This window comes from Delphinapterus leucas, chromosome 5 (genome assembly GCF_059928025.1).
Source record: "Delphinapterus leucas isolate spDelLeu-1000000601 "Yukka" chromosome 5, BTC_Dleu_Yukka2, whole genome shotgun sequence".
NCBI classification, from domain to species: domain Eukaryota; kingdom Metazoa; phylum Chordata; class Mammalia; order Artiodactyla; family Monodontidae; genus Delphinapterus; species Delphinapterus leucas.
Genome location: NC_143133.1, coordinates 111,213,969 through 111,232,790, shown reverse-complemented (window position 1 = coordinate 111,232,790; position 18,822 = coordinate 111,213,969). Strand labels below are relative to the sequence as shown.

The window sequence follows — 18,822 nt, the reverse complement described above, 5'->3', positions numbered from 1 at the left end:
TGAAAAAACACCATAGAAACAGCTTTATACCATATGCCAGTACAGGTAAAATGCATACTCAACAACCACACATCTCTGTACAATCATAGAGTCCAAAGAGCAGAAAAACTGATTGAATAAAGAGGCTGCTGGCAAGGTGAGGAGTACGGCTTATGTGACAGTTATGTTACATACATGAGCAGCACATGTAACACTGCTATATACCCACAGGGACAATTTAGGTGAACCATTCAAATGGCTCACTCCAATTAAATTTTCTAATTTAAACAGACTTCCTCTATATTACATCAATAACAATTTTTGTTTGTTGAGATGAACAATTCTTTCTCTTATTTCAAAGCATAAAACAGGATTTATATGAGACTAAGATCACTTAATTAAGAAAATATAAAAGTATTTCAAAGATATTTGTATGTCAATGAAATAAATTATATGATTGAGAAATAATATCAATATTGAAGACAATAAAACTAGTTAAAATTATAGATTGCCCTGTTAGATATCAAAGATATGGGACAAAATAGATGAAAATATATGACTAGACCAAACGTTTCTATTTTTAAAAATAGAGAAGTATAAATATCTAATTATTGTTCTAGCTATAATCCTGAGCTTTAGGCTGTTCATTGCTTTAGATGAGAGTCTCAATTAGGAGAATTAGGGACCATAAATAAATGGACATATATTTGAATTTCCAGAATTATTTTGATATATTATTATTTTGGAACAAACTCATTCATCCAATGAATAACTACTATTTACCAGGCCAATGCCAGGCAGTAGAGATTCAGCAGTGAACAAAGTTCAAGGTCAAGTAGGTGAGCTTGCTGCTAGTGGAAGTAGTCGTCTGCCTATAACTTCTATTAGATCTTTTTTAACAAATGCCTTTTCCCCCTGAATACTTCTATTATTATAATAGGTAATTAGGCATTATAATTAGGTAACTATTCTTCCCTCAAACTGTGCCTAGTGTTCAATCTTGAGACACACACATACCTGTCATAAAACTGGTATCAAGCTAGATTTTTCTAGTTTAAGGCACCCTTAAGAAATACAACCTTAGTTCCTCTCAGACACAAGAATTTTTATACATACCTTTTTAGAACGAGGTTTCATTAATGTGCATTGTATTTCCAGATTTTTCATTCTTAAAGAGTTTACTATCGAAATTTAATCTCTTCTCTAAAGCTTCTGTCCAACTTTCCACAGTTCCTGTTATCAGTGAATCCCTATGCTGTTATAAAATTCAGAAGATTCTAGTAATGAATCCTGGCAATCTTAAATATGAGTTTGGGAATACAGAAGTGAATTTATGCACTTCATAAGTGCATCTTATTGGAAGAGAAAACTTCATTTAATGTTATAAATATCACTAATAAGCATTAGGTGGACAATTTCAGGACAAGATCTTGACATAATAGACATTGAAACAAAGCTTGCATTATTACACTATAACATAGAATTTTCATGCATTATTGTGATTCTTATCAGATCCTTCTTAGTGTCTGAATTGTCACTCTGTCCAATGAGCAAGCTCAAAATAAATGGGCATTTTCTCAGTACTGAGGAAGACTCTTTTCTTACACAATTTCCTTACTGTGTTAGTGTTAGAGCTACCATTGTTTTAACTATGTGATTACGCTTTGTTCTTATTAGAGAATAAAAGATCTCATGAAGGGTCTATACCTAGTTATTTTCCCTAAAATATTCTCACTAGACCCCTTTACATTGATGATATATTTTCAATTAAAAACCAATCGATGGGTGGCCCATCTTCCATGATTATATAGTAAAAGGTAAACTAATTAGGACGTTTTTAAGATGTGTTAACTTAAATTATAATAACACTATAATAACTAGAGAAAACTGTATTTTTCCACATACAGTTTTATATGATAATTGTGGTCTTATAACAATATTATTTCTTGGAAATTACTGTTAAGAATACAATTAGAATACGTTGCATGAATAATATGAAACCAGAAAAGGTACGATAAGGGCAGTTGGTAGAGGTCCTTAAAAGGTAGACTGACAAATATCAGTAATATCAGAGTTGCTTTTAAAGATTCAGTGCAAGTTTTCAAAATGCCAAAATACTGGACAAAAGTGAAACAGAAGTTTGGAATTTCAAAAGTGAGAGACTACTACTCTCAACTGGTATAAAATTGGTTACAAATTTATGGATCGATTCAATGAACTCGCATATTTTTGTTCACCAACTCTGTGCCAGGTTCTCTTCTAGAAATTGGAATGAAATAAAAAAACAGGCAGATCTGGTCTCTTTTCTCATTAAGCTTCCATTCTAGACACATTCAACAACAAGAAGAAAAATATCACAAACAAGAAAACTACAAGACAAGTGCTGCATGGAAAATTAAAGTAGTATTCAAGAGTGAGTTGGTGGCTACTTTTGATTGGGTTGAGTCAAGGAAGACCTTTCTGAAGTTGTGGCATTTAGCTGAGCTCTGAATGACAAGAAGCCAGCAATGTGAAGTTCAGATTGGGGAGTGGTCCACGCAAAGCGTTGCAGCTAAAGCAAATGTCCTCAGGCAGAAATCAGCTCAGCATGTTTGAAGAACTCCACAAAAGTCCCTTTGGCTCTGGTGGACAGCATAAGGAGAGTAGAAGGCAATAAAGTCAGAGACTGGGAGTGGGGGAGGTAATGCATCTCATATAGATTGTTTCAAGTCAGGGTGAGGATTTATATTTATGTTCTCAGAAGACTGGGCAGCAATGGAAGTATTTTAAGCTGAGAAATAACATGATTTTATTTACATTTTGAAAGGATTACTTGGGCTTCTGTGTGGAGACTGGATTGGATGGAGGAGAAATGGGAAAATGGGTTCAGAGCTTATTGCAATAGTATAAGTGAGAAAACATAGTGTCATAACCAGATGTGGTGATAGTAGCAGAGATAGAAGAAGTGGGTGGATTTGAGATGTGTTTTGGTGGCATGAAGGTCAGGGTTTGCTTCTGGATTGGATATGGAGCAGGAGGGGAAAGATGAAGCAAGAATATCCAGATTATTGGCTTGAGCAATCGAGTTGATGGATAATGGTACCATTTATTAAGATGTGGAGGACTGGGGAGAAGTAGGTCAAGGAGGGAAGAATCACATTAAACTTGAGATGTCAATTAGAAGACATCCAGGGAGAGATGCTAGGGAGGCAGCCGGATTCACAAGTCTGGAGTCCCAAGGAGAGATCAGGGTTGGAGATATAAATTTGAGAGTCATCAGTGTATGGATGGTATTTAAACCATGGGCCTGTATGAGGTCAGATAAGAAGAGCTCACAGATTGAGAAAAGAAGGCTGCCTATGAAATGCTTGAATGGTATTCTATCCTGGTTGAACATTAAGTACGGAGAGAAACAGAATTTAGGGGAAAGCTGATGAGTTGAGTTGAGTTTTTAATAGGTTACATTTGAAGAGATCTAAGTGAAGATGTCAAACAGGCAGTGAGAATGAGCCTGCAATGGAGGAGAGAAATCTGAGTTTGAGATATTAAGAAGGTAAGTGCTATTGTGTACCCAATATATGCTAGGAACTCTATTAGGTACCACGTACATGTTTTAAAATTTCTAATCCTCATATAACCAGTCTTCAAGGTATCTTGTTATTGACATTTGAAAGGTGAGGAAACTGAGGATCAAAGAATTAACTCGCCCAAGGTCACAGTTAATAAACAGCTGAGTGCAGATTCAAAGTCAGGTGGGCAAAACTTGGTGTAGCTCCTTTGTCCTGCTATAGTTTCCTTCAAGGGAAAGCTTAATAGATAGTGTGTGGTGCAAATAGTTTGTGAAACTGTTTGGGTGTAAAATTGGAACAAAGGTATTTGATACAATTAGGAAACATTCATAAGCAACTGAATAGCAGACATGAAATAACTCTTTGTCAACGCTTTCCTAGGAAATGGCTTTGTAGAACTAGGAGGAAATTCAGGATGTCATCAAGGCTATCACTTTGTCTCAAAATTACAAGGAGAAAAAGATAACTATCACTTAGTTCTAATCCACTCAGCTATACATTTTCAAATTATACTCTTATAGTAATGATATAACAACTCAGAGTCAGCCTGAGAAGTCATCAGTAGATTTTCCGACTTGAGAAAACACCAGCAAAGAATCACAGTAATGCACAAAAACCGAATGCAATGTTAATAAGTTTAGTATCAAATAAAGCTTTCTCTTGAAGCCTATGATGTCATAAAATTATTATAGCATTATGTTCTTAATACTATACTATTTATCAGTGACTACTTATTACATTAAGATGTAAGCAACCATGAAGGTATATGAATCAACTTATATATTTGAAGGCATGCATATTTGAAGAGAGCATGAATACTTGGAATACTAGAATAAGGATAAGCTGGTAAAAAAAATTAACTTTGGGTAGTTGACACAGCCTTTGGATATTACTCATGTCTCTAGCTTTAGATATTAAACTCTTCTTCAAGAATTACTAATCAGAGAATAAAATATATATTGTTAAGATACAAACTCTTGTTAAAAAAAAATTAAGAAAATGCAAGTATAAAAATATTACCCCTCAGAAATGTTTATTGTTTTTATCTTCCTTATGCTTTCTGTAATTGGGAAAATACAGGCTAATACTTGATGTCCACATTATACTAAAAAACTGAGTTCTGGATATTGTTTGGTGGTAGGGTAAAACAATTTGTGCTTTTTGCACTTCACTTTTGAAGAACAGTCCTTTTAAAAGGTAGGACTCATATATTTACTAGAAATGTCAAATCTGCCACTATAGGATAACCTTGCCCATTAGACTGTAAGCCTTACAAGGGCATAAGCCTTGTCTCTCTCTTTTTTTTAACCACTGTATTCTGAAAAGCAAACAAAAGGAAATACAAAATCAACAGGACAGGAGTCACCAGAGGCAGAGGGCAGATCACAGAGATGGGGGTGGCAGAAGGAGCAACCAGCAGAGAGAAAAATGTGGGGGTGAAAGACTGGGGGGAGCACAAAGAAAGAGGGACAACAAATCAGGGGAGACCAGGGGAGAAGGACAGGACAACCGAGAGGGAGAGAGCGGTTCTAGAAAGACAGGGGCAGGAGAGAAGAGAGCAAGCGGGATGAGGGAGGAAGAGAGAAGAAAGAGAGTGACAGTCAAGACAAAAGGGGGTTTCTGATTGTGAGTGAGAGGGGAGGGGAGGGAGGAGGCCAATGAGCCTGGGTGAGCAAGAGAGAGGGGTGTAAAAAGAGATGAGATGCCCTGTTTGAAAGCATGCTTCCCATAGCAGGAACTGAAGATAGTAATTTTATTCATTCAAATTAATTTCAAGCTCTTATTTCCTTTAAAAAAAAAAGCCTAAATAGGGACAATCATCAACAGGAAGACAATGGAACTCACCAAAAAAGATACCTCACATCCAAAGACAAAGGAGAAGCAACAATGAGATGGTAGGAGGGGCACAATCACAGTAAAATCAAATCCCATAACTACTGGGTGGGTGACTCACAGACTGGAGAACACTTATACCACAGAAGTCCACCCACTGGAGTAAAGGTTCTGAGGCCCACGTCAGGCTTCCCAACCTGGGGTTCTGGCAACGGGAGGAGGAATTCCTAGAGAATCAGACTTTGAAGCCTAGTGGGATTTGATTGCAGGACTTCAACAGGACTGGGGGAAACAGAGACTCCACTCTTGGAGGGAATGCACAAAGTAGTGTGTGCATTGGGACCCAGGGGGAAGGAGCAGTGACCCCAGGGGAGACTGAACCAGACCTACCTGCTAGTGTTGGAGGGTCTACTGCAGAGGCGGGGCATGGCTGTGGCTCACCGTGGGGAAAAGGACACTGGCAGCAGAAGTTCTGGGAAGTACTCCCTGGCATGAGCCCTCCCAGAGGCTTTCATTAGCCCCACCAAAGAGCCTGGTAGCCTCCAGTGTTGGGTTGCCTCAGGCCAAACAACCAACAGGGAGGGAACCCAGCCCCACCAATCAACAGTCAAGTGGATTAAAGTTTTACTGAGCTTTGCCCACCAGAGCAACAGTCAGCTCTACCCACCACCAGTCATTCCCATCAGGAAACTTACACAAGCCTCTTAGATAGCCTCATCCACCAGAGGGCAGACAGCAGAAGCAAGAAGAACTACAATCCTGCAGCCTGTGGAACAAAAGCCACATTCACAGAAAGATAGACAAGATGAAAAGGCAGAGGGCTATGTACCAGATGAAGGAACAAGATAAAACCCCAGAAAAGTGACTAAATGAAGTGGAGATAGGCAAACTTCCAGAAACAGAATTCAGAATAATGATAGTGAAGATGATCCAGGACCTCGGAAAAAGAATGGAGGCAAAGATCAAGAAGATGCAAGAAATGTTTAACAAAGACCTAGAAGAATTAAAGAACAAACAAACAGAGATGAACAATACAATAACTGAAATGAAAACTACACTAGAAGGAATCAACAGCAGAATAACTGAGGCAGAAGAATGGATAAGTGACCTGGAAGACAGAATGGTGGAATTCACTGCTGCAGAACAGAATAAAGAAAAAAGAATGAAAAGAAATGAGACAGCCTAAGAGACCTCTGGGACAACATTAAACGCAACAACATTCACATTATAGGGGTCCCAGAAGGAGAAGAGACAGAGAAAGGACCAGAGAATATAGCTGAAGAAATTATAGTTGAAAATTTCCCTAACATGGGAAAGGAAATAGCCACCCAAGTCCAGGAGGTGCAGCAAGTCCCATACAGAATAAACCCAAGGAGAAACACGCCGAGACACATAGTAATCAAATTGGCAAAAAGTAAGACAAAGAAAAATTATTGGAGGCAGCAAGGGAAAAATGACAAAAAACATACGAGGGAACTCCCATAAAGTTAACAGCTGATTTCTCAGCAGACACTCTACAAGCCAGAAGGGAGTGGCCTGATATACTTAAAGTGATGAAAGGGAAGAACCTACAACCAAGATTACTCTACCTGGCAAGGATCTCATTCAGGTTCGCTGGAGAAATCAAAAGCTTTACAGACAAGCAAAACCTAAGAGAATTCAGCACCACCAGAGCAGCTCTACAACAAATGCTAAAGGAACTTCTCTAAGTGGGAGACACGAGAGAAGAAAAGGACCTACAAGAACAAACCCAAAACAATTAAGAAAATGGTCATAAGAACATACATATCGATAATTACCTTAAACGTGAATTTAATAAATGCTCCAAGCAAAAGACACAGACTTGCTGAATGGATACAAAAACAAGACCCATACATATGCTGTCTACAAGAGACCCATTTCAGACCTAGGGACACATACAGACTGAAAGTGAGGGGATGGAACAAGATATTCCATGCAAATGGAAATCAAAATAAAGCTGGAGGGCTTCCCTGGTGGCGCAGTGGTTGAGAGTCTGCCTGTTAATGCAGGGGACACGGGTTCGAGCCCTGGTCTGGGAAGATCCCACGTGCCATGGAGCAACTAGGCCCGTGAGCCACAACTACTGAGCCTGTGCGTCTGGAGCCTGTGCCCCGCAACAAGAGAGGCCACGATAGTGAGAGGCCCACGCACTGCGATGAAGAGTGGACCCCGCTTGCCATAACTAGAGAAAGCCCTCGCATAGAAACAAAGACCCAACACAGCAAAATAAATAAATTAATAAACTCCTACCCCCAACATCTTCTTTAAAAAAAAAAAAAAAAAAGAAAGCTGGAGTAGCAATACTCATATCAGATAAAATAGACTTTAAAATAAAGAATGTTATAAGAGACAAGGAAGGACACTACATAATGATCAAGGGATCAATCCAAGAAGATATAAAAATTATAAATATATATGCACCCAACATAGGAGCACCTCAATACATAAGGCAACTGCTAACAGCTATAAAAGAGGAAATCGACAGTGAAACAATAATAGTGGGGGACTTCAACACCTCACTTACACCAATGGACAGATCATCCAAAATGAAAATAAATAAGGAAACAGAAGCTTTAAATGACACAATAGACCAGAAAGATTTAACTGATATTTATAGAACATTCCATCCAAAAACAACAGATTACACTTTCTTCTCAAGTGCGCATGGAACATTCTCCAGGATAGATCTCATCTTGGGTCACAAATCAAGCCTCAGTAAATTTAAGAAAATTGAAACCATATCAAGCATATTTTCTGACCACAACGCTATGAGATTAGAAATGAATTACAGGGAAAAAAACGTAAAAAAACACAAACACACGGAGGCTAAACAATACGTTACTAAATAACCAAGAGATCACTGAAGAAATCAAAGAGGAAATCAAAAAATACCTAGAGACAAATGACAATGAAAATACGTTGATCTAAAACCTATGGGATGCAGGAAAAGCAGTTCTAGGAGGGAAGTTTATAGCTATACAAACCTACCTCAAGAAACAAGAAAAATTTCAAATAAACAATCTAACCTTACACCTAAAGGAACTACAGAAAGAAGAACAAACAAAACCAAAAGTTAGCAGAAGGAAAGAAATCATAAAGATCAGAGCAGAAATAAATGAAATAGAAACAAAGAAAACAATAGCAAAGATCAATAAAACTAAAAGCTGGTTCTTTAAGAAGATAAACAAAATTGATAAACCATTAGCCAGACACATCAAGAAAAAGAAGGAGAGGACTCAAATCAATAAAATTAAAAATGAAAAAGGAGAAGTTACAACAGACGCCACAGAGATACAGAGCATCCTAAGAGACTACTACAAGCAACTCTATGCCAACAAAATGGACAAACTGGAAGAAATGGACAAATTCTTAGAAAGGTATGACCTTCCAAGGCTGAACCAGGAAGAAATAGAAAATATGAACAGACCAATCACGAGCACTGAAATTGAAACTGTGATTAAAATTCTTCCAACAAACAAAAGTCCAGGACCAGATGGCTTCACAGGTGAATTCTATGAAACATTTAGAGAAGAGCTAACACCCATCCTTCTCAAAACCTTCCAAAAAATTGCAGAGGAAGGAACACTCCCGAACTCATTCTAGGAGGTCACCATCACCCTGATACCAAAACCAAAGATACTACAAAAAAAGAAAATTACAGACCAATATCACTGATGAATATAGATGCAAAACTCCTCAACAAAATACTAGCAAACAGAACCCAACAACTCATTAAAAGGAACATACACCATGATCAGGTGGGATTTATCCCAGGGATGCAAAGATGCTTCAATATATGCAAATCAATCAATGTGATACACCATATTAACAAATTGAAGAATAGAAACCATATGATCATCTCAATAGATGCAGAAAAAGCTTTTGACAAAGTTCAACACCCATTTATGATAAAAAACCCTCCAGAAAGTAGGCATAGAGTGAACTTACCTCAACCTATTAAAGGCCACATATGACAAATCCACAGCAAACATCATTCTCAATGGTGAAAAACTGAAAGCATTTCCTCTAAGATCAGGAACAAGACAAGGATATCCACTCTCATCACTGTTATTCAACATAGTTTTGGAAGTCCTAGCCACAGCAATCAGAGAAGAAAAAGAAATAAAAGGAATACAAATTGGAAAAGAAGAAGTAAAACTGTCACTGTTTGCAGATGACATGCTACTGTACATAGAGAATCCTAAAGATGCCATCAGAAAACTACTAGAGCTAATCAATGAGTTTGGTAAAGTTGCAAGATACAAAATTAATGCACAGAAACCTCTTGCATTCCTATACACTAATGATGAAAAATCTGAAAGAGAAATTAAGGAAACACTCCCATTTACCATTGCAACCAAAAGTATAAAATACCTAGGAATAAACCTACCTAGGGAGACAAAAGACCTGTATGCAGAAAAGTATGAGAAAGAAATTAAAGATGATACCAACAGATGGAGAGATATACCATATTCTTGGATTGGAAGAATCAATATTGTGAAAATGACTATACTACCCAAAGCAATCTACAGATTCAATGCAATCCCTATCAAATTAAAAATGGCATTTTTTACAGAACTAGAACAAAAAGTCTTAAAATATGTATGGAGACACAAAAGACCCCGAATATCCAAAGCAGTCTTGAGGGAAAAAAACAGAGCTGGAGGAATCAGACTCCCTGACTTCAGACTACACTGCAAAGCTACAGTAATCAAGACAATATGGTACTGGCACAAAAACAGAAACATAGATCAATGGAACAAGATAGAAAGCCCAGAGATAAACCCACGCACCTATGGTCAACTAATCTATGACAAAGGAGGCAAGGATACACAATGGAGAAAAGACAGTCTCTTCAATAAGTGGTGCTGGGAAAACTAGACAGCTACATGTTAGGGAATGAAATTAGGACTCTCCCTAACACCATACACAAAAATAAACTTTTAATGGAGTCGAGACCTAAATGTAAGACTGGACTCTATAAAACTCTTAGAGGAAAACATAGGAAGAACACTCTTTGACATAAATCACAGCAAGATCTTTTTTGATCCACCTGCTAGAGTAATGGAAATAAAAACAAAAATAAACAAGTGGGACCTAATGAAACTTCAAAGCTTTTGCACAGCAGAGGAAACTATAAACAAGACGAAAAGGCAACCCTCAGAATGGGAGAAAATATTTGCAAATGAATCAACGGACAAAGGATTAATCTCTAAAATATATAAACAGCACATGCAGCTCAATATTAAAGAAACAAACAACCCAATCCAAAAATGGGCAGAAGACCTAAACAGACATTTCTCCAAAGAAGACATACAGATGGCCAAGAAGCACATGAAAAGCTGCTCAACATCACTAATTATTAGCGGAATGCAAATCAAAACTACAGTGAGGTATCACCTCACACCAGTTAGAACAGGCATCATCAGAAAATCTACAAACAACAAATGCTGGAGAGGGTGTGGAGAAAAGGGAACCCTCTTGCACTGTTGGTGGGAATGTAAATTGATACAGCCACCATGGAGAACAGTATGGAGGTTCCTTAAAAAATTAAAAATAGAATTACCATATGATCCAGCAATCCCACTACTGGGCATATACCCAGAGAAAACCATAATTCAAAAAGACACATGCACTCCAATGTTCATTGCAGCACTATTTACAATAGCCAGGTCATGGAAGCAACCTAAATGCCCATCAACAGACAAATGGATAAAGAAGATGTGGTACATATATAAAATGGAATATTACTCAGCCATAAAAAGGAACGAAATTGAGTCATTTGTTGAGACATAAATGGATCTACAGACAGAGTGAAGTAAGTCAGAAAGATAAAAACAAATATTGTATATTAATGCATGTATGTGGAACCTAGAAAAATGGTACAGATGAACTGGTTTGCAGGGCAGAAGTTGAGACACAGATGTAGAGAACAAACGTATGGACACCAAGAGGGGAAAGCCTGGGGGGGCTGGGGATGGTGGTGTGCTGAATTGGGTGATTGGGATTGACATGTAAACACTGATGTGTATAAAATTGATGACTAATAAGAATCTGCTGTATAAAAAAACAAATAAAATTAAATTTTAAAAAAGCCTAAATAATTCTGAAATAATCAAAATCAATTATATGGCAAATAAAGGACTATAGTGGTTCAGGGTATGAGTTTGAATACCACTGCCGCCTGGAAGCTTGGAGACCTGGCGTAGGTTACTCAAACCCTCTGAGCCTCGGGAAAAGGGGAATTGTGTGGTATCACATAAGGATATGGAGATTAAGAATGGCTGTACCGCTTTATATAGATGGCACTTGCTTCCCCTGCCAAGTACTGTTCTAAGTGCCTTCCATATATTAAGTCAACATTCACAGCAGCCTTATGAGGTGAGAAAATTGAAGTGTTTAGAAGGTAAGTAGCTTGTCTCAGGTCACAGATCTTATTAGGGAAAAAACTGGGCTTTTACTCCAGTATGGTCTCAGAGTTAGTGCTTTTCATTACTATATACACAGTCTCTCAAAAAGATTCAGACAAGGTGTATCAACACAGCGTGAGAATGTCACTGCCCTCAAAAATGATAGATCCTACTCGTGATCAAAGCTGCAATTATAACTGGAGAAACAAGCCTTTTTCATACTGCTTCTAAAGGAGAATCTGCGTAATAAAAGATAAAGTCAGGAGAAAATAAACCAGAAGTCCATTACGATGAATGCGTTTCACGAGTAATAGCCCCTGAATGAGATACTTTTAGACTTTTTCCTCTTCTTTCGCTTTTCTTTCACATTGCCAACCTGTTGCTAGATTTCCATATTTCCTTCAGAATTACTCTTGGGATTGTCCATTCTTCACTTGAGGGACTTAATGGAGGCATCGCAGCTGGATTAATAAAACAAGAATTTGTAGCAAGAGAGGTGAATGTTAGTGCCAGCAGATAAGAACCAACTGTTATAATGAAGTTTCTTTGAATTGACATATTTTAATTGCTCTTCAAATCCCAAATCACTTGACTCTGACTTGGATGTGAAGATAGGAATCAGCGTTAGCAGATTGTGGTGACTGGGCTAAGGTGGCGGTCAGGTCCTAGAAGAGGAAGAAGTAAGAGGCATTTCTCTTCCCAGTCACTGCCTTGTGCATTGACTAAGTCCTGCAGTCCTGGGGCCATTCTGTACAACATGCTATGCAAAGGTGAGGATCAAATAAAAACAGAAGTTTAAAATTCTGCAAATTTCTCCCGTATAAGCAAGAAACACATTATACTCACTTTTTCGTTGTAGATGTCTCCAAGCATTGTACTTGCTCTCACAAAATCTAGGCTTTGAAAATTTTTTCTTGCAATTTTCACAATTTTTTTCAAGTATTTCACTGCTTCTGCCATCTGTCCTTGGCTAGAAAAAATAAAATAAGGAACTACTGGAGTGTCATCTCATTTAATATCACAGTAAAGAGAAGATTGTTTTGTGTCTTTGCTTTAGAAAGTGTAAGACAGTTATCAGGATAATGAAATGTAAAGTGTATATTTTAAAAATATGTGGCTCGTCTTTGACGGAGTATACAGTGAGTTAGAACTTAAGCCTTTAAACTCTTATGCATTGCTGGTAGGATTGTAAAATAGTGCAGCTGCTTGGAAAAACAACTTGTCAGTTCTTCAAAAAGTATAATATACAGTTACCATATGACCCAAGAATTCCACTCCTATGTATATACCCAAGAGAAATGAAAACACAAACACTTGGACATGAATGTTCATATCAATGCTATAATAATAGCTAAGAAGTGGAAACAACCCAAATGTCTATCAATTGACTGGGAAGCAAAATGTGCTGTATTCGTACAGTGGAACATTATTCAGCCACAAAAAGGAATGCAGTAGTGATACATACTACGACATGGATAAACCTTGAAGATATGTGAAGTGAAAGACGCCAGTTACACAAAAAACCCCACATATTGTATGATTCCATCTACATGAAATGTCCAGAACAGGCAGATCTATAGAAACAGGAAGTAGGTTAGTAGTTACCAGAGGCCATGGGGGTGCGGGTGGGGAATTTGGGAGTGGCTGCTAATGGGTGTGGGTTTCTTTTTGAAGTGAAGAAAATTATCTGAAATTAAATAGTGGCGATGGCTGCACAACTCTGTGAGCATACTAAGAACTACTGAATTGTAGACTTTAAAAGGAGAAATGTATGGTGTATGGATTATATCTCAGTAAAGCTGTTATTTTTTTTGAAAAAATAAAACCTCTAAAAAGGTTGAAAATTTCCACATTCCTTTGCAAATGAAACCAGTTCTTTGAGGGGAGTCATACGCGATTCATATAATACCTTCTGGAGGTATTAGAACAAATATGATGAAAACAGAGGATTCTGAAATCTCCTAACCAGGATTCAAGGAAGGAAAGATAAAGCCTGAAGATGGAAGGAGCCTGGTTCCTCACACAAGAATCTGGCAAATGGCAAGAATTTACATAAACAAGAAATAAGACTTTATTGTCATACGTCACTGAGATTTTGGCGACTGTTAGCACAGCTCAAATAACCCAGAATGACTAAAACAAGTTTGGCTATTGTTTTTTCTTTCATAAAGAATAGAGGGGTCAGTCAGATCATTATACTGTACATCATTATACTGTAAAATTAGTGCTGTATGTCAATAACATCTCAATAAAACTGGAAGAGAAAATAATAAAGTACTTGTATCTAGAATATTGAACAAACAAATAAATAATACGTGGGGAGCATCGGCCAAAAAAAATAAGAGAGCCACATCATTTTAAAGATTTCAATGAATTATATTCAGAAACTTCTATTATTTGAATTTTGCTCTCATTTTACAAATCTGAGTCCCAAATACTCATTAGTTCCTCATGATCTGAATGCTACCCCAAAGATACACAAATCTTAGTTTCATATGAGTAAGAGCTAAACAGTAAAATAAGAAGTGGAAAGAGTCTAAAAATTTCTCTAAAGGAGCTAATTATTTGAAAGCCAGTCTAAAGAGACGGGCTCTTTTCTTCTAGGAGCCAGTTGTAGTGATGTCCTATGTGAAGAACACTTGGGGGCCTACAAGATTAAGAACCAAGGTGAAAAATCCTTGAGCAACCAAAGAGACAAACAGTAATTTCTGAAAACAGCTCCATCCAAGGTATCATAAGCTGTGACTGCATTTTGCAGAGGTAGTTGAAGCCAAAGTCCTGCTCAAGGGACATTTGACTGCTGATTCAAGGACTGCTGATTCTGAGCCACAAAGAATTAAAACGTTACAGACAAAGCAAGAAGCGATTTCAAGATAATGCCTCCAAATTAAGCATGCTGAAGAAATTCAGTATCTGTTGAATGTCTGGATTTTTTTTTTTGGTCAATCCCTAAAAAAGAATGGTGAATCTAAGATGATATGCAATTCCACTATTAAATCATGTCAGAACTTTTGAAATTGTTTTATTAAAGTGACAAAATCCAGAATTTAGAGATTTTAAAATAACAAAAACCCCCGTAATTGTGTTCTTCAATGGAGCATAATAAAGGGAAAACTCTTACTCCTGAACATGTCTGAGTCCCTAGAACTACCTCCCTCTCTTTGCTTTCATAGGTCAGCAGTTCCCAGTAAGCATCTGTGCCACGACCCTTAATAAATCACAAGATGAAATTCTGAAAGGAAGAGGTTGTTTTACAATTAAGCTGATTCTTGCATGGGCATTTCTTTATGTTTATAGGGCAAGGATCTACTCATAGGAGCTCCAGATAGGATGGTGTCAAATATGGCATACGGAGAAGCTTTGCTACAAATTTTTAAATTATTGCAACTATAGAAAAATTTAGCAACTCTAATACATACTTCACTGATTCTAAAACACCTACTTTCCCATATTTTAACATTTCTGAAATCAGGATCCCTTGGAACAGGTGGCATCTTATAATCTCTGTCAGACAGAGAGCAGTCAAGTCATAGCTGTTGCTGGATTTGTCCATGTTTCTGGTTATGACTTGCAATCGCAATGCCTTGATCTTTCTGTCAACAACTATTAAAGGATAATTTCAGAGAGAAATATGAGGACTGGTTGTTTTCTAAAAACCTTTCACTGAAATTCTGGAAGATAAGAAAGTGCTGGCTTCAAGATTGGAAGACTGAGTGTCCATGACTTGGAAGAGATACTGGAGGGGGTACTGGGGCACTATTTTAAGAAAGGCTACATAGCACCAACGTTCTTGATGACACAAAAGATAATATGGATGAGGAAAAAAAGATAGTGTCAATTCTGAGTTAAAAGTGATTCAGAAAAATTGGACTTTGAATGGAAAGATGTTTAAGGAGTATAATAAACTTACTTTGTCTATATTTTCTTTTTACATGAATTCTCAAGAGTCGTAAAAAATACCTATGTGTGAGTCTAAAATAGCTCTTTTATTAAGTATAAGATCAAAATTCTAAGCAATAGGAAAATATTATGTCACAGTTTAGTTAGAATATTTTTCTTCCTTGGGTATGTAGGGTGTGTAGTCCAATAAAAAAAAGTTAGATTCGGTGAAATGTGAAAATAAAGCCACTCGTTCAGTATAATGGATTAGGTTAGTTAATTGGTTAGTAAATTTTTGATTAAAATTTGCTAGGAAGTTTAAAATTCACATTAAATTTATATGTGTATACATGATATGACTAGGACATATGAGATTGAACAACTCTAAAACTGGTCTAATTACTTTATAGTTCTAATAAATTTCTATCTGTACTGACTCAATTTAATTTTATGCAAAAATTACCTAATTTTTTGTTTGTGTTTATGTCATATGTGTATAGCCATAAAGCAATCAAATATTCAACACTGTTCTGTTTGTATGCTGGGCATCAAAATATTAACAGTTCTAACCTTACACACTTATTTGTGAAATGGCCCTCATCTTCCTGGTTGCAGTTAAAATAGGAAAAGTTAACATTCACCCAAATCTCTGAGCAACTAGAACTCACCACAGAATCATTTTTTCCAAGAATATCTATAATCAATAATCAATGAGCATTACCATATGCAATAAATAGTTGGAAAAGCAATAAGAAGTAAGATAAAAGGTAATATTTGGTTTTTAGTGGTAAGAACTTGAGATTTGTCACACCAGAAATGGTCAGTATACGGAATAAATAAGTTCATGCAAAAACATTTTCATACATTTAGAATTTTCATAAAATAATCCCATGAATGGGGTGCATATGTTAGCATTTTCATATGTTTCACTATTGGGAAAATTAAATTTGTTTGGCTGTTTTACGAAATCAAATAAAATGAGTTGGAAAATTATGCTTATAACCAAGGAAGAATTATCTAAGATTAGAACTCATATTTAACTTGGAAAAAATGTCAAACTGCCGTGAAACACTGACTGAAATGAAATATTTTGTCTAAGTGCTATTATTCTATAACCTGTATGGAAATAAACACAGCAGCTCTGAGGAAAAACTGCATATCATTAGTCCACAGTCTTTGATCTATACTAAGCACTTAATAAAATTAGTCTTTAAATGTCAAAAAAAGAGGGCTGAATTGTATGGTTATTTAAAAGGATAAAACCTTTAAAAAGTTTCTATCCCCAGAGCTGGGTCTCTGGCAAGGACAGAGAAAGGGCATAGGCAGCCTTGTGACGAAGCGGACCGTGGAACAAACGCGCCGTGACAAAGGCACATGCGTGACGCTGGGACTGATTCACGGACAGGAAGCCTGTTCCAACGGCGAGAGGCCAGGGGCAGCTTCCTGCAGGAGCTGGGGAGGGGAGCAGAGGCTATGGGGGAGGTCTCCTTGGAGATGTGATGCCTCTGCCCTCTCCAGGGGACTGGAACGTTCCACCTGACTGTTCCACAAAGGAATGGAAGTGAAAACAGGCAGCAGGTCCCTTTTGCCTATTAAACTAACATTAAAATGTATTTAGTGGAAATACCTAGTGCTGGCAACAGTGTAATGAAACTGGCATTCTTGTATATCTCTGGAAGCATCTGGTAAACCAGCAAATGGGAATAATAATAATAATAAATAATAATAATGAATTGGAAAGTATCAGTTAACACACCTGAGGAGCTATTATAAATTTTTGTATCATTGGGCTCTGCGATCAGACATGTGGAAATCTGTCCTAATGGATGTTGTTTTAAATAGAAGGGGAATGATATTCACCACTGCATTAGTCTGCAAACAAGTGGAATCAAAATAGGTGTCAAAGAATGGTTATGTAAATTGATTCTAACAACGCAGTGGTTAGTGGCCTAAAATATTTTTTTCTGAAGAAATTCATCCACCTGCAAATAAAAATCTTAAGATATGTTCAGTTAAAAATCATGACTCAAATTTTACTAAATATGTTTGCAAATATCTAATAAATAATAAACACTGGGGAAAAATACTGGAAGGAATTACAACAAAATAACAGTGCTGTCATTAAGATGAAAAAAAAAAGTTTATAAAAGCTGAATGGTAGTTTGTCCTTGCAAGTGTCCCTCAGTGGTGAAATCTCAGGTATCACTAAAATCACCTATACAAGTGGCAAAATGCTTAGAAAGACATACAGGTTCTAGCAGAGTGCTTGGCATGTATTAGGCCTTCATATATTTCTGAATAAAGAAACAGTTGAAAATTTGAGAAGGGAAACACTTATGTAGTACACATAAAAGTTAAGCTTCCAGGTAAGTCATTGGAGAACCTGTCATTGGATATTTGGAGACCATGACTGCAAACTCCTGTATCCTGGATATTTCTGTAACATCAAGAACATCTTTTTAGGGCTTCCCTGGTGGCGCAGTGGTTGGGAGTCCGCCTGCCGATGCAGGGGACACGGGTTCGTGCCCCGGTCCGGGAGGGTTCCACATGCCGCGGAGCGGCTGGGCCCGTGGGCCATGGACGCGGAGCCTGCGCGTCCGGAGCCTGTGCTCTGCAGCGGGAGAGGCCACAGCAGTGAGAGGCCCGTGTACCGCAAAAAAAAAAAGAAAAAAAAAAAAGAACATCTTTTTATTTTGGGAACATCTTTGAGAGACTATCAAACACCCTAGAATGTTCTCATGACTGGGGAATATGGTTCCTGCCACTAAACAGTTTCACTGTTTGGAGAGATTAATTTATACATTCATATGTGGGATTAACTGTGATAAATACTATGAACTGTCTGTAGTGCTTTGAAACCTGGAGCACATTCATTTGAATATCTTCGCAAGAGCAGGTCTAGTGTTTGTGGGGTAAATTTGGTCTTAAAAGGGAGCCAAAAGGATATGGAGCCAGATCTAGTGAATACAATGGGGATCTCAAAGCATCAATAGAAATTTTAATAACTGTAATATGCATTGTGGGAGATATCTTTGAACTGCATAAAAGGTTTAGTGTGCTTAGAGAGTCACAGGCTCTATTGCTCCATTCCATCTTTCTTCCTCTTCCACCCTTACTCAGGCCTTCAGCATGGGTTGGGGGTCACTGCTGTT

General features: G+C 37.4%; 1 protein-coding gene across 1 annotated transcript in view; it reads right to left on the bottom strand.

The window, feature by feature from the left end:
* Positions 1-18,822, bottom strand: part of TTC29 (tetratricopeptide repeat domain 29) — a 171,848-nt gene that overhangs the window by 10,135 nt on the left and 142,891 nt on the right. Inside the window, exon 8 of the mRNA XM_030764032.2 lies at positions 12,638-12,761. Coding sequence (XP_030619892.1) covers positions 12,638-12,761 — 124 coding nt within the window. The remainder of the gene's footprint in view (positions 1-12,637; positions 12,762-18,822) is intronic.